General features: G+C 32.3%; 1 protein-coding gene across 1 annotated transcript in view; it reads left to right on the top strand.

The window, feature by feature from the left end:
* Positions 1 to 19303, top strand: part of LOC148064096 (rho GTPase-activating protein 29-like) — a 53779-nt gene that overhangs the window by 32507 nt on the left and 1969 nt on the right. Inside the window, exons 10-21 of the mRNA XM_087810695.1 lie at positions 2155 to 2235; positions 2306 to 2464; positions 3564 to 3701; positions 5661 to 5842; positions 8583 to 8737; positions 11387 to 11524; positions 12529 to 12627; positions 14656 to 14819; positions 14893 to 15081; positions 15174 to 15311; positions 16988 to 17187; positions 18018 to 18312. Coding sequence (XP_087666821.1) covers positions 2155 to 2235; positions 2306 to 2464; positions 3564 to 3701; positions 5661 to 5842; positions 8583 to 8737; positions 11387 to 11524; positions 12529 to 12627; positions 14656 to 14819; positions 14893 to 15081; positions 15174 to 15311; positions 16988 to 17187; positions 18018 to 18312 — 1938 coding nt within the window. The remainder of the gene's footprint in view (positions 1 to 2154; positions 2236 to 2305; positions 2465 to 3563; positions 3702 to 5660; positions 5843 to 8582; positions 8738 to 11386; positions 11525 to 12528; positions 12628 to 14655; positions 14820 to 14892; positions 15082 to 15173; positions 15312 to 16987; positions 17188 to 18017; positions 18313 to 19303) is intronic.

Genomic DNA, 19303 nt, shown 5'->3' on the forward strand with positions numbered 1-19303 from the left:
CAATTACTTTTCATTTAATTACTAATTTTAGTGACTTTTATTTTGAAAGGTTGGTTAAAAAAATAATTTAATTACTAAATTCAGTGACTTTTATTTTGAAAGGTGGATTTATTTTAAATTATTTTTCATTTCATAACTAAATTCAATAACTTTTATTTTGAAAGGTTGATTTTCTTTTAAATTATTTTTCATTTAATTACTAAATTCAGTCACTTTTATTTTGAAAGGTTGATTTCTTTTCAATTACTTTTCATTTAATTACTAATTTTAGTAACTTTTATTTTGAAAGGTTGGTTAAAAAAATAATTTAATTACTAAATTCAGTGACTTTTATTTTGAGAGGTTGATTTCAAAAAAAATATTTTTCATTTAATTACTAAATTCAGTGACTTTTATTTTGAAAGGTTGATTTATTTTAAATTATTTTAAATTTAATTACTAAATTCAGTGACTTTTATCTTTGAAAGGTTGATTTAAATGTTTTTAATTTAATTACTCAATTCAGTGACTTTTATTTTGAAAGGTTGAAAAAATCTAACATTTTCAAAATGAATGATTAATTTTTTTTAACACATACAGTTTAATATTGATATTTAAACAATTTATATATCAATAAAGTTTGATCTATCTAATAACGTTATGTCTATATTCTTGCTCCAACAATCAAAAGTCGATTTTATAAATTCAGCATTTAAAAAAAACGGAATTAGAGATTTTAAATTCAATATAAAAACATTGGGGCCACCAGACATTACCCAAAGAGTACAGAGCAATTTTTTATATTGAATTTAATATGCTTAAACAAATAATTACAATAATATTTTTTGTATTATTGAAATTAGTTTATCAAACTATGTAAAGATGTTAATTTAAAGTTGTCTCCAGACGTTACCAAAAGAGCAACAAACGACTCGATTGAGCTTTCAACCAATCACGCGACAGGCAGACGATCATGTGATCAATTTAAAAGACTATTCATGAATATAATTAATAATTATATAAATAAAAAAGTAAATATTGTCATTAGAATATCAAACTATATGTGTTTAAAAAAGAATTTCAAGAATATTAGATTTTTTTCTTTTTAAAGCAAATTATATCTTTCAATAATTGAATTGAATTAAATGATTCAATAAAACAAATTCAACATTTCAATGTATAACATATTGAATGACATTATTCTAAATGTATTTTGGAGTTATTGCGATTTAAATATCTATCTCTGTGTATCTTCAACTTTTTAATATACAAATTATTCAATTACTTAAAGAAAAATAATCTCATAAAGCATTTCAATATAAAAATCAAAGTTTAATCTTCATTTAATACTTGTTTTTTGTTACAATATACTCATGTTTATCTTCACTAAACCCATGACCTTCCTGTAAACTTCCTTCCTTAAGAGGCTGAAATCTTCTTGTTTTCTCTGATTTTCTGGCTGTAAATGTCTTAAATTAATGTTATTTTTGTGAGTTATTTTCGTTATAAATCACAAATTCTCAACATTACTGTTAGTTTTTCACTATAAACAGTTAAAATGTAAAAATCTATAATAAACTTTACCTATTTCATTCACTTTTTGTCGACACAAATCTGTGTCCAGGTGTGTTTTTTCAACTTCTGTCTTTTGAACTTGAAACTTGATACTTTTCTCTTGGTCTCACTCCCTCTCAGTGAACTCATCACGTCTGAAATCTTTTAGAAATCTCTTTTTTTCCTTCTTTCCTAAAGCTTTTAAATCTGAGAAAAGCCGTCGTAACCCTTGACACCTGTGCAGGTGAATCAGATCCACTGCTACCGTAATGACAGTAATACGAGTGCAACAAACTTTTGAGGATCTGATGCCGTTTTTTAAAAAAGCGTCAAAATCGTTCATTTTCGTCTCAAAATAAAAATAAAAAACTTGTAAAACTCTGCACATGTTTTAAGCCACTACTCCATTGTCTGTTGTTGACGACGAGATATTTTGGTAAAAACGCTCCAAACCGCCTCGGCCGCGACCGCATGTCGCAACACACATGGGACGTGACCCGTGAATCCGACAAGCTCAGACAACCATGTTTTTTTCTTCCTGCGGTCGGTTTGTTTGTCTGGTCTTTTCACGTCTGAACATTTTTCTCTCAAATGTAATTGTCGGTTGTTTTCTCTCGTCAGCCTCTGCTGGCTCGCAAGAACGAACTGGACCGGCTGAGGAAGGAGATCAAGGAGCAGTGGCAGCGCGAGCAGAAGAAAATGGTACGTGGCCCCCCGAGAAGAACCATAAAAAGATGAACAAACGCCTTCAGTCGTTGGTGTTCTGGTGCAGCACGAGTCGGACGGGAACCTTCGGAAGGCGCTGGCGGCGACGGCGCAGAGGAGGGAAGACTATCATAAAGCTCGTCTGTCGACCAGTCGCTCGCAGGAGGAGCAGCAGAGCAGGCAGCTGGAGAAGAAGAGGAGGCTGGAGGAGGAGGCCATGATGAAGGTACCAGAGCCTCTCGTCCATATTAAAGATGCTTTATTTTCCTGCAGCAAAAGATCGTTTCTCTGCTTTCATTCATGATTAATAAGTTATAATGTGTCAAATATTCCACTTGAACAAATAAATAAAACAATCAGTTTATTGGTAATAATTAGTATTTATATGAGTATATCAAGGAAATCATTAAAAAAAAGATCAATATGATTAAATGATATTACTTGTTTCAAATCAGAAATTAAATTTAAATGATTTTTTTTTTGTTTTATTAAATGTTTTTTAACTTAATTTACAGAACACATGGAGTTAGTTTTTTCATTTATCATTTACTTCAGGCAACTGTTTTAGGGTTTCTTTTATTTTTAATGTTTTTTAAAACCTAAAATTCATTAAAATTAATCATATTCATGACATTATATATATTATATACATATATATATTATTATTGTACATTAATTGCCTTTATTTTTTTATATATATACAACGAAGTGGAAAGTCAGGAAAAAATAGAATAAAATAAATTAAAAATAATAATAATAATTGAAAAAAAAAAAAAAAACACATTTGTTATTTAAATACTGTGAAGTCAAGCATCTGTGAAAAAATGCATCTTAAGACCAAAAATATTTTTAAATTATATTCTATTGTATCTTATTTTTTCACATTTTTTAAAGATGTTGTAACAAAATCATTTCACTACTTGTTTATTAGACAATTTAGGACCGTCTTCATTTAATACACAATAAAAATGTGGTGTGTTGTCTCTGGATAAAGGTGACCCAAAGGCCCGAAAGGGATACCACAAACACATTTGTTTGCGGGCCTTTAGGTAACCTTGACCCAGAGACAACACAAGGGATACCACAAACACGTTAGCTTTTGAGCCCTCGGGTCACTTTGACCCAGAGACAACACAAGGGATACCACAAACACGTTAGCTTTTGAGCCCTCGGGTCACTTTGACCCAGAGACAACACAAGGGATACCACAAACACGTTAGCTTTTGAGCCCTCGGGTCACTTTGACCCAGAGACAACGCTTAAATCTTGTGTCTGAGTTCTTGGCTGAATCTCACATGGTGGTTGTGGTTGTGTTCGTGTGGAAGGCCGAGGAGGCCCAGGACCAGTACCAGAGCTGTGCGGCGGACGCGGGCACCAAGAGGATGGACCTGAACAACGTCAAGACCACCATCCTGACTCAGATCCGGGAGATGATCTTCCAGTGTGACCTGACTCTCAAAGCTGTGAGTGGATCCATCACACTTGTTTAAGCATATATATATATTTTTAATAATGTCATGTTACTCGTATAGAAGGAATGATCTAAATTGAATATGTGTTCATTTGTAGTCTTTTAAATTCAGTATAAACATGTTGCTATAATCGTTCCACCAGACATGACCAAAGGAGCACCGAACTACTTGATGAAACGTTCAGCCAATCACGCGACATGCAGACGATCATGTGACGACGTAGAACCATGAAGCGTCAGTTCATTAGATGGATTTCAAAGCAAAGATTCTGTCTATTATACCATTTTTAACACTTTTTTATTGAACTAAAAGGCTACGACTTCAAAAAAAAAGTATTTATAAAAATATTTTTTTGAATTATTGCAATTAGAATATCAAACTGTATGTGAAAAAAAAGAAAAAAGCATTTATTTTTTGAACCCTCATGTTAACTCATGACCCAATGGCCCAGAAACAAATGTGTTTGTGTTATCCCTTGGTGAACAACCTCCCTGGCTTCCCTAAATACATGTGAAGTGGTGGAGGTCGTTCATCTTTACCCAGAGGCGACACAAGGGATACCACAAACACATTTGTTTCCAGGCCTTTGAGTCACCTTGACCCAGAGACAACACAGTGGATACCAGAAAGACATTTTTTTTCAGGTCACCTTGACCCTGACATAAAACAAGGGATACCACAAACACATTTGTTTCCAGGCCTTTGAGTCAGCTTGACCCAGAGACAACACAGTGGATACCAGAAACGCATTTTTTTTCAGGTCACCTTGACCCTGACATAGAACAAGAGATACCATAAACACAGTTGTTTTAGGGGCTCCTTGACCCAGGGACAACACAAGGGATACCACAAACACATTTGTTTTCGGCCCTCTGTGTCACCTTAACCCAGAGACAACACGAGGGATACCACAAACACGTTTGTTTTCAGGTCACCTTGACCCTGACATAAAACAAGGGATACCACAAACACAGTTGTTTTAGGGGCTCCTTGACCCAGGGACAACACAAGGGATACCACAAACACATTTGTTTTCGGCCCTCTGTGTCACCTTAACCCAGAGACAACACAAGGGATACCACAAACACGTTTGTTTTCAGGTCACCTTGACCCTGACATAAAACAAGGGATACCATAAACACAGTTGTTTTAGGGGCTCCTTGACCCAGGGACAACACAAGGGATTCCACAAACACATTTGTTTTCGGCCCTCTGTGTCACCTTAACCCAGAGACAACACAAGGGATACCACAAACACGTTTGTTTTCAGGTCACCTTGACCCTGACATAAAACAAGGGATACCATAAACACAGTTGTTTTCGGGTCTCCTTGACCCAGGGACAACACAAGGGATACCACAAACACATTTGTTTTCGGCCCTCTGTGTCACCTTAACCCAGAGACAACACAAGGGATACCACAAACACGTTTGTTTTCAGGTCACCTTGACCCTGACATAAAACAAGGGATACCACAAACACAGTTGTTTTAGGGTCTCCTTGACCCAGGGACAACACAAGGCATTCCACAAACACATTTGTTTTCGGCCCTCTGTGTCACCTTAACCCAGAGACAACACAAGGGATACCACAAACACCTTTGTTTTCAGGTCCCCTTGACCCTGACATAAAACAAGGGATACCATAAACACAGTTGTTTTAGGGTTTCCTTGACCCAGGTACAACACAAGGGATACCACAAACACATTTGTTTTCGGCCCTCTGTGTCACCTTAACCCAGAGACAACACAAGGGATACCACAAACACGTTTTATTTCAGGTCACCTTGACCCTGACATAAAACAAGGGTTACCACAAACACAGTTGTTTTCGGGTCACCTTGTTCCAGAGATAACACAAGGGATACCACACACACATTTGTTTTCGGCCCTCCTGGTCAAGGTCAAGTCATGAGAACGTTCCTCCAGATGTTCCTCTGGTCCTCCTCAGGTGACGGTCAACTGGTTCCAGAGCCAACAGAGTCAGACGCTGCTGCTCCCGACTCACTTCCAGGCTCTGAGCGAAAACGCCAAACTCTACGAACCCGGCGAGTGTTACTCGGAGTTCGTGCGGAACCTTCCCAAGGTCGCGGGTCGATCCCACTCGGATTCCATCTCGTCCGACAACGCCAGGTGAGCGGCGGCTCCGATGTCCAGAGATTTTCAATTTGGGTTCCAGGAAATGAACGAACGCCCCGAGAATTTCCTGCCGTGCTCTCGTGAAACGGTTGTTACGGCGACGAGTGTCGAGTCAGAGGAAGGTTTCGTTTCCTCCTCAGGAAGTATCTGCGGCGAAGATCTGGAGCGAGAGAGTCTCTGAGCCACGACGCCTCATCGCCGCCCAAAGTCAATCGTTAGTGAGACATAAATACCCATAATGCACCTCTGTGGTTCACTCGCGGATCAGGTCCTTGAAACGTAAACATCCGTTTATTGTCCGTAAAAACATCACTTTATTTGAGTCGTGTTTGGATCCGTTATGAAGTAAATTTAAATAAAATAAAATAAAGAAATAAAACATTTAAAAATTAAAAAAGTTTAATTTAAGTCTAAATTAATTTAATTAAAATTAAATTAATATTGAGCTTAATATAAAATAAGAATATAATCATATTATATTTAAGTAAAATTAAATAAAGAAATAAAACATGACAAAATAAACAAGTTTTATTTAAGTTAAAATTTATTAAATTAAAATGTATTAAATAAAATTAAAATAAAATTAACATTAAGATTAACATTTAAATTAAAAATAATCTATTATTTAAATTTAAATAGGATTAAATTAGTTTTCAAATGAAAATTAAATACAAATTAAATTAAAAATAAAAATATAATCATGTTATAAATGGGTTTCATTTCATTTAATTTAGGTTCAAATTAATTAAATTAAAATTAAATTAATATTAAGATGAACATTTAAATAAATAAAATAAAATAATCTGTAATATTTTGAATACATTTGAATAGAATTAAAATAGTTTTCAAATGAAAATTAAATACAAATTAAATAAAAATAAAAATGTAATCATATTATATTTAAATAAAATAAAATAAAGAAATAAAACATGACAAAATAAACAAGTTTAATTTAAGTTAAAATGTATTTAATTAAAATGTATTAAATAAAACTAAAATAAAATTAACATTAGGATTAACATTTAAATTAAAAATAATCTATTATTTAAATTTAAATAGAATTAAATTAGTTTTCAAATGAAAATTAAATACAAATTAAATTAAAAATAAAAATATATAATCATGTTATATTAAAGTAAAATTAAATGGGTTTAATTTAATTTAATTTAGGTTCAAATTAATTAAATTAAAATTAAATTAATATTAAGATGAACATTTAAATAAATAAAATAAAATAATCTGTAATATTTTGAATACATTTGAATAGAATTAAAATAGTTTTCAAATGAAAATTAAATACAAATTAAATAAAAATAAAAATGTAATCATATTATATTTAAGTAAAATAAAATAAAGAAATAAAACATGACAAAATAAACAAGTTTAATTTAAGTTAAAATGTATTTAATTAAAATGTATTAAATAAAATTAAAATAAAATTAACATTAAGATTAACATTTAAATTAAAAATAATCTATTATTTAAATTTAAATAGGATTAAATTAGTTTTCAAATGAAAATTAAATACAAATTCAATTAAAAATAAAAATATAATCATATTATATTTAAGTAAAATAAAATAAAGAAGTAAAACATGACAAAATAAATGGGTTTAATTTAATTTAGATTCAAATTAATTAAATTAAAATTAACTAAATTAAAATTAAATTAATATTAAGATGAACATTTAAATAAATAAAATAAAATAATCTGTAATATTTTGAATAAATTTGAATAGAATTAAAATAGTTTTCAAATGAAAATTAAATACAAATTAAATAAAAATAAAAATGTAATCATATTATATTTAAGTAAAATAAAATAAAGAAATAAAACATGACAAAATAAACAAGTTTAATTTAAGTTAAAATGTATTTAATTAAAATGTATTAAATAAAATTAAAATAAAATGAACATTAAGATTAACATTTAAATTAAAAATAATCTATTATTTAAATTTAAATAGGATTCAATTAGTTTTCAAATGAAAATTAAATACAAATTAAATTAAAAATAAAAATATAATCATATGGGTTTAATTTAATTTAATTTAGAGTCAAATTAATTAAATTAAAATTAACTAAATTAAAATTAAATTAATATTAAGATGAACATTTAAATAAATAAAATAAAATAATCTGTAATATTTTGAAAAACATTTGAATAGAATTAAAATAGTTTTCAAATGAAAATTAAATACATATTAAAATAAAAATGTAATCATATTATATTTAAGTAAAATAAAATAAAGAAATAAAACATGACAAAATGAACAAGTTTAATTTAATTTATTTTCAAATTAATTACATTTTTGATTACGTTCAAATGACTTTAATTAAAATTAATTAAATCAAATTATTTATAAAAATATTAAAATAAATAAATAAAAATAATCTTTAATTTCAATTTGAATCAAATTATTCAAATTACATTATATTTAAATAAAATAAAAATAAAAACGAAATAACTCAAAAAATAAAATGTGAAATAACTAAAGAGTTTACTGCTATTCGTGATTTTCTGGAATTATTGTTGACTTTTTAAAAACCTTGTTTGCATTAAAAACAAAAATTTTTGGTACAAACTCTTAACTTACTGAGTGAATGTGTGCAATTTTTATTTTAAGACTTCGATTTCTACGGAAATTGTTTTGTCGTCGATTCGTCGTCTTTGTCTCGACTCGTGGTTTGGTCTCAAGGTCACGTCAAAGTCAAAGTCTGTGATTGACTTGCAGGTTCAACAAGAGGTCGGTGGGCAGCACTCACTCGTCTCACGGGAACCTGTCGCAGGCGTCCATCAACTCGTGTGACGTGTTGAGCGCAGACGAGGCCGACGGACACTTTCCCGCCAAGACCGGCGCCAGGAGGTCAGCGAGCAACGACAACCAAGGTGAGGGTCAAGAGTTTTAGTCAATAATGTGTCAATATTGTGTGTTAACTAGTTGATAATCATGTCAAAAATATGTTTTAAACTATGATTATTGAAATAATTTCACTTGAATGCCTGTTTTTTCCATCAAGTTTCTTTATATACATGTATATTAAAATTATATTTATATGAAAATGACATAAATATAAAACTCTGCAGCGAGAATTCTGACCCGCTCTAGTAGGAGAACTCACATTTTCCCGATCCTTAAAACTCGGTTTATTTCAATATATTCTAGCAACAATTCACCAAAATAAACTGTATTAATGATAAAAATGTTTCATTAAATGCTTCTCTATTAAGTATAATTCTGACCCGCTCTAGTAGAAGAACTCACATTTTCCCGATCCTTAAAACTCAGTTTATTTCAATGTATTCTAGCAACAATTCACCAAAATAAACTGTATTAATGATAAAAATGTTTCATTAAACGCTTCTCTATTAAGTATAATTCTGACCCGCTCTAGTAGGAGAACTCACATTTTCCTGATCCTTAAAACTCAGTTTATTTCAATAAATTCTAGCAACAATTCACCAAAATAAACTGTATTAATGATAAAAATGTTTCATTAAACGCTTCTCTATTAAGTAGAATTCTGACCCGCTCTAGTAGGAGAACTCACATTTTCCCGATCCTTAAAACTCAGTTTATTTCAATATATTCTAGCAACAATTCTCCGAAATAAACTGTATTAATGATAAAAATGTTTCATTAAACGCTTCTCTATTAAGTATAATTCTGACCCGTTCTAGTAGGAGAACTCACATTTTCCCGATCCTTAAAACTCAGTTTATTTCAATGTATTCTAGCAACAATTCACCAAAATAAACTGTATTAATGATAAAAGTGTTTCATTAAACGCTTCTCTATTAAGTATAATTCTGACCCGCTCTAGTAGGAGAACTCACATTTTCCCGATCCTTAAAACTCAGTTTATTTCAATATATTTTAGCAACAATTCTCCGAAATAAACTGTATTAATGATAAAAATGTTTCATTAAACGCTTCTCTATTAAGTATAATTCTGACCCGTTCTAGTAGGAGAACTCACATTTTCCCGATCCTTAAAACTCAGTTTATTTCAATGTATTCTAGCAACAATTCACCAAAATAAACTGTATTAATGATAAAAGTGTTTCATTAAACGCTTCTCTATTAAGTATAATTCTGACCCGCTCTAGTAGAAGAACTCACATTTTCCCGATCCTTAAAACTCAGTTTATTTCAATATATTCTAGCAACAATTCACCAAAATAAACTGTATTAATGATAAAAATGTTTCATTAAACGCTTCTCTATTAAGTAGAATTCTGACCCGCTCTAGTAGGAGAACTCACATTTTCCCGATCCTTAAAACTCAGTTTATTTCAATAAATTCTAGCAACAATTCACCAAAATAAACTGTATTAATGATAAAATGTTTCATTAAACGCTTCTCTATTAAGTAGAATTCTGACCTGCTCTAGTAGGAGAACTCACATTTTCCCGATCCTTAAAACTCAGTTTATTTCAATAAATTCTAGCAACAATTCACCAAAATAAACTGTATTAATGATAAAATGTTTCATTAAACGCTTCTCTATTAAGTAGAATTCTGACCCGCTCTAGTAGGAGAACTCACATTTTCCCGATCCTTAAAATTCAGTTTATTTCAATATATTCTAGCAACAATTCACCAAAATAAACTGTATTAATGATAAAAATGTTTCATTAAACGCTTCTCTATTAAGTAGAATTCTGACCCGCTCTAGTAGGAGAACTCACATTTTCCCGATAATACAGACACACATAAGGAAAAGGGAAATTAAAGGTGATCTTTGTAAAATAGATTTTAAGGGAAAAAGGCTTTTTTTGTCAACTTTGATACAGACAAAAAAAATAGATTAAAAAAAATTAAAAAAGGGAATCATTTAATTTTGAGTCAAGAATCAACTAAAAAAATAAAAGTTTTTGTTGACTATAATAAAAAACACAGACAAGGTAACGTAAGTAAAAAGAAAATAATCAGGAAATATTAATCCAAAATGTTTTTCTAATTTTCATTTCTTGGTCACTTTGATTCAACTGGTTGAAAAAATACACATCACTAGAGGAAAAAAAAGGGGAAATAAATAACTTCTTTTTTTTAATCACGTTTTTTTAAAATAATTTCCTTTTTTCTCTTTTAATCTTTTATTCATTTTTAATTTGCTTTTTCTTAGGGGAGGTTGGATTCAATTTCTTTTATATATTTTATGTGTATTTTTATTTGAAAATAAAAAATAAAACAATTGCAGGAAATATTTTTGGAATTCAAATAGTGTCAAAAAAGAGGAAACAATAAACAGCAGATATTTTAGTTAGTTTTCTAGTAACTTATTTCTACATCAACATGTTTATTTTTTCACTTCACTCACAATGACTTTTATACAACATGAGTGTTACTCACTGTGGTGAGTGTGTGTGTGTGTGACTGTGTGAGTGTGTGTGTGTGAAAGAGTGTGTGTGTGTGTGAGTGTGTGTGTGAGTGAGTGTGTGTGTGACCAGCAGCTCTAAACATAGCCTCACGCTGTTAAAAACAGAAACTTCTAAGAATACCTGAGTTTCCTCACGAGTGTGTTTGTCTCCAGCGGTCATCAGGACGCAGCCTCCGCTCGGAGCCTGGGCCTCAAGCAGTCAGGGCAGCCAGGGCGGCATGTGCAGCGACTCGGAGAGCGCCGGAGGCAGCAGCGAGTCCAGGTCCATGGACTCCCCGACGGCAAGTCCAGGTCTGAACATCGAAACTTTTACTCAATGAGTCAACACTTGATTTCCTCTTTTATTCTCCGATTACTCGTCGTTAGTTTCTTGTTACAAACACTAAGATGCCGTAACATTATGACCAGTCAGTGCCATTTAAAAAGATGGAACCTTTTTTATTGAAATGTTGTTTTTTTTTACACATTACATACATATATATTTTTTTTTTTACATAATTGAGTTAAAAAGTTAAAAACTTTGTATATTGAAGGTTGAATATTTTTTTGTTTATAATTAAATACATTTTCTTTAAATTGGAAAAAAATCACATAGAGTTTAATATTCCATGAAATTCCATTTTTTATTAAACCAGACAATAACGTTTGATAGCTCGGTACTCGACTGGTAATGTCTGGTTACACTATTATACCAACATTTTTATATTGAGTTTAAAAGGCTGGAAATTTAAAATATTTTATACATTTTATTTTTTGAATGATGATAATTTCAATATCAAACTGTATGTGTCATTTAAAAAAAATAATTTAATTAAAAGAAATGTTTCAATTTAAAAACAAAAAAAATCCAACTGCTCCAATGATTGGCTGAAATTTCTATCAAAAACATTGAATTTATAAAACTCTATTTTAAAACTTAAAACATACATTTTGATTATTATTATTATTATATATATATATATATTATTCTTGTGAGTAATATTTTTTTAATTAAATGATTAAAAGACAACAAATTTAACATTTCAAATTAAGAAAATAAAATTTAATTAATTTAATTTAAAAACGTTTCTACATTAAAAATGTTACCTTAAACCATTCTTGGCTCTGATATACTTCTGTATATTTGTACTGATTCTGTTACCGGTTCTGAATTATCACCGTGGTATTTATAGAGCATCATTGTTGTGTAACTTCCCCTCTGGTTAGCGAGTTCTTCCACTTCCTCTCTGAAAACACTGAGCACTTGACGTGGTCATAATGTTTTGGCTCTGATCACAAAAACAAACTCCATGCAGGAGACTTCAAGCGGCGTCTGCCCAGGACCCCGTCCACCGGGACCATGTCGTCCGCCGACGACCTGGACGAGCGAGAGGCGCCGTCGCTGTCCAGCAACGGTGAGGACGACCTGGTCTCACTCTCTGTCTCACTCTCTGTCTCACTCTCTGTCTCACTCTCCGTCTCACTCTCCGTCTCACTCTTTGTCTCACTCCTGTGTTCTTCCTTTTTAAATGTAGTCAGAGATTTGAGAGATTAGTGACACGGATTTAACGATTTAGCAACTGAATATTCACACTGGCGTCATAGAACCGCGGTTATGTGACCATAAGTCCACCAATTGGCTCTGGTTTCTCTGTAAACCCTTGTGTTATCTGAGGGTCAAAGTGACCCGGAGGCCCCAAAAAAGGCGTCTTTCTATAAATACATATGCAGTGGTGGAGGTGGTTTACCTTGACCCAGAGACAACACGAGGGATACCAAAAACACATTTGTTTTCAGACCTTTGGCTCACCTTGACCCAGAGACAACACAAGGGATACCCCAAACACATTTGTTTTCAGAGCTTTGGGTCACCTTGACCCAGAGACAACATAAGGGATACCCCAAATCCTTTTTTTTAAGGGCTTCGGGTCACCTTGACCCTGAGCTAACACAAGGGATACCACAAACACATTTGTTTTCAGGCCTTCGGGTCACCTTGACCCAGAGACAACACAAGGGATACCACAAACACATCTGTTTTCAGGCCTTCGGGTCACCTTGACCCTGAGATGACACAAGGGATACTACAAACACATTTGTTTTCAGGCCTTCGGGTCATCTTGACCCTGAGATGACACAAGGATTAATAGACGTCGATTTACCACCAGGGGAGACTCTGGAAAGTATGAGAGTTAAAACCCTTTTATTCTTCTTGACGAAACGGGTTGACTTTGTACAAGTAAAATAAAAAATATAAAAAAATACTTAAAGTACATTGTGAGCATCCGTCTGGTTTCCTTTTATCTGAAGAAAAATATGTTTTTTATCTCTTTTTGTTCCTAAATAAATACAAAATCTTGTTATTATTTACTTTTTAAAATACTTTACTTACTACATTGTGTTGCTACACAAACAGGTTCACTTTTACTTTCCAGAACACATTCCTGATCTTCTCCTCCTCACACCCTCGTGTTTACTCCACAATTATCTGTATTTTAATTGTATTTTTGAAGGATTTTAAATGATTTTCATGTAAGTACGGCAGTAAAGCTGGGTCCAAATAAGTTTGTAAACTTCTATATCTGCTAAATAACTAAGATATTAGTGAATGTTGAAAGAAAATGTTTTATTGATAACATGTGAATCAACTCGTCAAGAGTAGAATCAAACTGCTATAAATCAGCTGCAAAAAAATGTAATCTTTTTCTTAAAATAATAAAATATTCACTTGAATGCCTGTTTTTTACGTCAAGTTTCTTTAAATACATGTATATGAAAATGTATATTTATACGAAAATGACATTAATACATAAACTCTGCAGCGAGAATTCTGATCTGCTCTAGTAGGAGAACTCACATGTTCCCCATCCTTAAAACTCTGCATTGACTTCCAGTTTCTTTCAATATATTCTATCAAAAATTCACCAAAATAAACTGTATTAATGACAGAAATGTGTCATAAAACGCTTTTCAATAAAGTATAATTCTGACCCGCTCTAGTAGGAGAACTCACATTTCCCCGATCCTTAAAACTCTGAATTGGCTGCCAGTTTCTTTCAATATATTCTATCAAAAAATCACCAAAATAAACTGTATTAATGACAGAAATGTGTCATAAAACGCTTCTCTATAAAGTAGAATTATGACTGCTCTAGTAGAAGAACTCACATTTTGCTGATCCTTAAAACTCTGCATTTGCTGGCAGAATATTCTATCAAAAATTCACCAAAATAAACTGTATTAATGATAGAAATGTGGCTTCTCAATAAAATAGAATTCCTGTCTCCATGTTTGTCTTGGCGTTGAACTTCGGCCTTGTGACCTCTGACCTCAGTTTCCTCCAACCGTTTGTTTTCAGGCACACTCGGTGTGTTTTCGTGTTACGCCTCCTTCACTTTTTCCACGGCTTTTTTTTCTCAAAACTCCCGCTGGTTTCATTCCAGGTCTGGCGGAGATGGTGACGGAGACGGCGAGTTCTCCCGGACCCTTCAGGAACGCCCAGATGTCCAAGGCCGCCCAGACCCACAAGCTCCGGAAGCTCCGAGCGCCCTCCAAGTGCCGGGAGTGCGACAGCCTGGTGGTCTTCCACGGAGCCGAGTGCGAAGAGGTAGTAGATTAGAAGAAGAAAACCCCCCGGTGGTTCCGGAGTCTTGACCCGTTTGTGTCCTCTGGGGGTCCAGTGCTCGCTGGCGTGTCACAAGAAGTGTCTGGAGACGCTCGCCATCCAGTGCGGCCACAAGAAGCTTCAGGGGAAACTGCAGCTCTTCGGCATCAGCTTCGCTCAGGCGTCCAAGAACAGCAGCGACGGAATCCCCTTCATCATCAAGAAGTGCACCTCGGAGATCGAGGGGCGCGCCCTCAACATCAAGGTGCGGGATCTCGTCGGGGCTCGGAGACTCTTTAAAGTTTTTCCCCCTTGTGGTGGAGTTTGAAACTGAAGCTTTTTTTGGTTCTCCTGCAGGGAATCTACCGCGTCAACGGCGCCAAGTCGCGCGTGGAGAAGCTGTGCCAGGCCTTCGAGAACGGGAAGGAACTGGTCGAGCTGTCGGAACTCTCCCCGCACGACATCAGCAACGTCTTGAAACTCTACCTGAGACAGGTGAGTCGGCGGGTCTTCTACTTCCTATCGGACTCAAGTTGGGTCCCAAATGTCGACGTCAGTAACATGACGTGGTGAAGCATCACTGGAGACGTTGACTAGATTAGATAAGATTAGATTAAATAAACTTTATTAACCCCTCTGGAGATCTCCTTCGGGAAATTTGGTTTTCTTGTTCACAGCAGACGATAGTTTCCTAAAAACAGAGCGCAAATACAAGAACAAAGTTCAAATAAAAAGAACAAAGTCAAATATAAAGAACATCAAAGGAAATAACGCAAAGAAAAGGACACACAGATTATAGTCATTCCCAAAGAACAAAGATCAAATAAAAAGAACCAAGTGCAAATATAAGGAACATTAAAGGAAATAACGCAAAGAAAAGGACACACAGATTAACGTCATTCCCAAAGAACAAAGAGCAAATAAAAAGAACCAAGTGCAAATATAAGGAACATTAAAGGAAATAACGCAAAGAAAAGGATACAAAGATTAACGTCATTCCCAAAGAACAAAGAGCAAATAAAAAGAACCAAGAGCAAATATAAGGAACATTAAAGGAAATAACGCAAAGAAAAGGATACAAAGATTAACGTCATTCCCAAAGAACAAAGTTCAAATAAAAAGAACCAAGAGCAAATATAAGGAACATTAAAGGAAATAACGCAAAGAAAAGGATACAAAGATTAACATCATTCCCAAAGAACAAAGATCAAGTAAAAAGAACAAAGAGCGAATATAAAGAATATCAAAGGAAATAAAGCAAATAAAAGGATACAAAGATTAACATCATTCTCAAAGAACAAAGTGCAAATAAAAATAACAAAGTTCAAATAAAAAGAACAAAGTCAAATATAAAGAACATCAAAGGAAATAACGCAAAGAAAAGGACACACAGATTAACGTCAATCCCAAAGAACAAAGTTCAAATAAAAAGAACAAAGAGCAAATATAAATAACATCCAATTAAATAACACAGAGAAAAGGATACAAAGATAGTAACATCATTAGTTTGCTCAAAACCAGTAGCTAATCTAATAGCACGAGGAACAAAGTGACGATGGTGTGAAAAGATCGAACCACAAAAGTACTTGAATTCTGTGGCTGAAGAAAAACTTGAACAAAAGGAAGAAAGAACATCGGATTAAATAAATTTTGACCCAAGAAGACAAAAAGAATCTCCGAACACAAAATCAAAGCAAATTTTGTTTTTATGGTGAGAAAAAATATAAAGTAATTTAGTTACAAAAGAGTTAAATTCTTTTGAGATTAAATTTTTACTTTGTGACTGATTCAATGTTTTGTGAAACGACCGGAGAGAAAAAGGAAATAATTGATCAGTGATGTGATGAAAAATTGTAGAAAACAAATGAATTACACTTTTACATACAAATTTTAAACAATTTGATAAATTTTACTAGTGGATGATTTTGTGGAAGAAAAGCAAACAAACAAAACGTTCATTCAAATGTATTTAGTTAGTTAAAGGAATTAAAGGAGATTTATTTTTTGCCATAAATAAAATTTAGTTTCACTTCTCAAAGAAAATTTGTTTAAAAAAAATAATCCTGACAGAAAAATGCTTAAAAATAAATAAATAAATCTGAGTCTATTGATAAAAGATAAACGAAAGTGAAAAAGTTTTCCTCACGTTCGTCCTCTGGTCTCGTCTGAAGCTCCCGGAGCCGCTGATCTTGTTCCGTCACTACAACGACTTCATCGGTCTGGCCAAGGAGTACCAGAGGGTGATGGTGGACGAGGCCGACGGGCCGAGCGCTCGCCTCACCCAGGTGGTCCTGAGGATCCGAGACCTGCTGCGGCAACTTCCTGCCGCCAACTTCAGGACCATGCACTTCCTGGTGGCTCATCTCAACAGGTGAGGCTCGGAGCGTGTGGCGCCCCCTGTAGGCGGCTTGACAGAAGGTGGATTTAACTGTAATATAAGATGGAAGATAATATAAAATACAAATAAATCAAATAAATCATAATAAGTTCATTGATTTATTTTAGTCTAATGAAACATTTCTGGGCAAATCTTGAAGTATTTTTTAACTTATTAAAGAGTTTGTTATTGTTAAAATCATGTAAAAATAGGACATAATAAGGAAAAATATAAAGCAATTAAAATGTTACAATAGATACACAATATATCATAATTAAAATATGTACAAATATATTTGACAAAGAAATCTTTAAATATCGAAATAGTCCGTAAAAGAAATAGGATGAAATGGAGATAAAAAATAAAAACGAAATTAAATGTAACAAATTAATTTGCAAAAAAAAAAGTTTTGAAAATCTGTACAAAAATGGATTTTTTTATTTTTTATCATTTATCATTATTCTAAACTATATAAGTACAAATATACTAAAATTATAAAAGTTTAAAAGAAATCTGAGAAAAAGTTAATTATACCAAAATATGAGTAAAAAATAAACAGTTTGATTTAAAATATTTTGATATAAACACGTTTAAAAACATTATTTATTATATCTATTTAAACAATAAAATAAATACAAGTTGAATGACGTGAAAACAACAGAATAAAACAACTAGAATTATACTATTAGAATTATATGTAAATAAATAAAATATATAATATAGATGTATACATTATTTATAAATATAAATCAGAAAAATCACAAAATAAAGTGACAATTAAATATTTCAAAACAATGGGTTGTAATTCCCCTCCTCACCACCAGGGTCGCCGAGCAGTCGGAGGAGAACAAGATGACGGCGAGCAACCTGGGCATCATCTTCGGGCCGACGCTGGTGAAGCCCCGGCAGACGGACGCCGAGGTGTCCCTGTCCTCCCTGGTGGACTATCCCTTCCAGGCCCTGATGGTGGAGCTGATGGTGCGACACTTCCAGGTGGTCTTTGACTCCTCCCACCTCCCCCCAGGCCACGCCTCCAGCCAGGTGTCGCCGCGACTCACGCCTCAGGAGAAGCTGCTGCGACTCAACCGTCACTCAACGTCCATGATGGACATCAAGGAGGTGAGAGTCGTGGGGATCAGTTTGGGTTTTTAATTTGACCTTTTGACCTTTGACCATTTTTCATTTCATCTCAAAAATTTGAATTTTAAATGTTGATTTTTTTTTTTTTTAATGATTAATTTTTGTTTACACAGTTTAATATCCTGATTCCAACTATTCAACGTTTTTTAAATTCAATGTTTTTTTTTAAATAAATAGAAAAAACGCATGGAGTTTTATATTCTTATTCAAATCATTCAAAAATGTTTTTTAAAATGTTTTTCTTTTAAATTCAATATAAAAATGACAACAGAGCACTGATCAAAAATAAATTAAATTATTTAGAAAATATTCACTTTTTTAATTCAATTTTTGAGAAAAAATCTGATCATGTGACTGTTTGATAAAAAAAATATATATATTTGTTATGAAAATATTCATTAAAAAAAAAAATCTGATCATGTGACTGTTTGATAAAAAAATATATATATTTGTTATGAAAATATTCATTTAAAAAAAAAAATCTGATCATGTGACTGTTTGATAAAAAAATATATATATTTGTAATGAAAATATTCATTTAAAAAAAAAATCTGATCATGTGACTGTTTGATAAAAAAATATATATATTTGTTATGAAAATATTCATTTAAAAACAAAAATCTGATCATGTGACTGTTTGATAAAAAATAAATATATATTTGTTATGAAAATATTCATTTAAAAAAAAAATCTGATCATGTGACTGTTTGATATAAAAATATATATATTTGTTATGAAAATATTCATTTAAAAAGAAAATCTGATCATGTGACTGTTTGATAAAAAAATATATATATTTGTTATGAAAATATTCATTTAAAAAAAAAAATCTGATCATGTGACTGTTTGATAAAAAAAATATATATATATTTGTTATGAAAATATTCATTTAAAAAAAAAATCGGATCATGTGACTATTTGATAAAAAAATATATATATTTGTTATGAAAATATTCATTTAAAAAAAATG

Source organism: Callionymus lyra, chromosome 16 (assembly GCF_982586985.1).
Source record: "Callionymus lyra chromosome 16, fCalLyr1.hap1.1, whole genome shotgun sequence".
Taxonomy (NCBI): domain Eukaryota; kingdom Metazoa; phylum Chordata; class Actinopteri; order Syngnathiformes; family Callionymidae; genus Callionymus; species Callionymus lyra.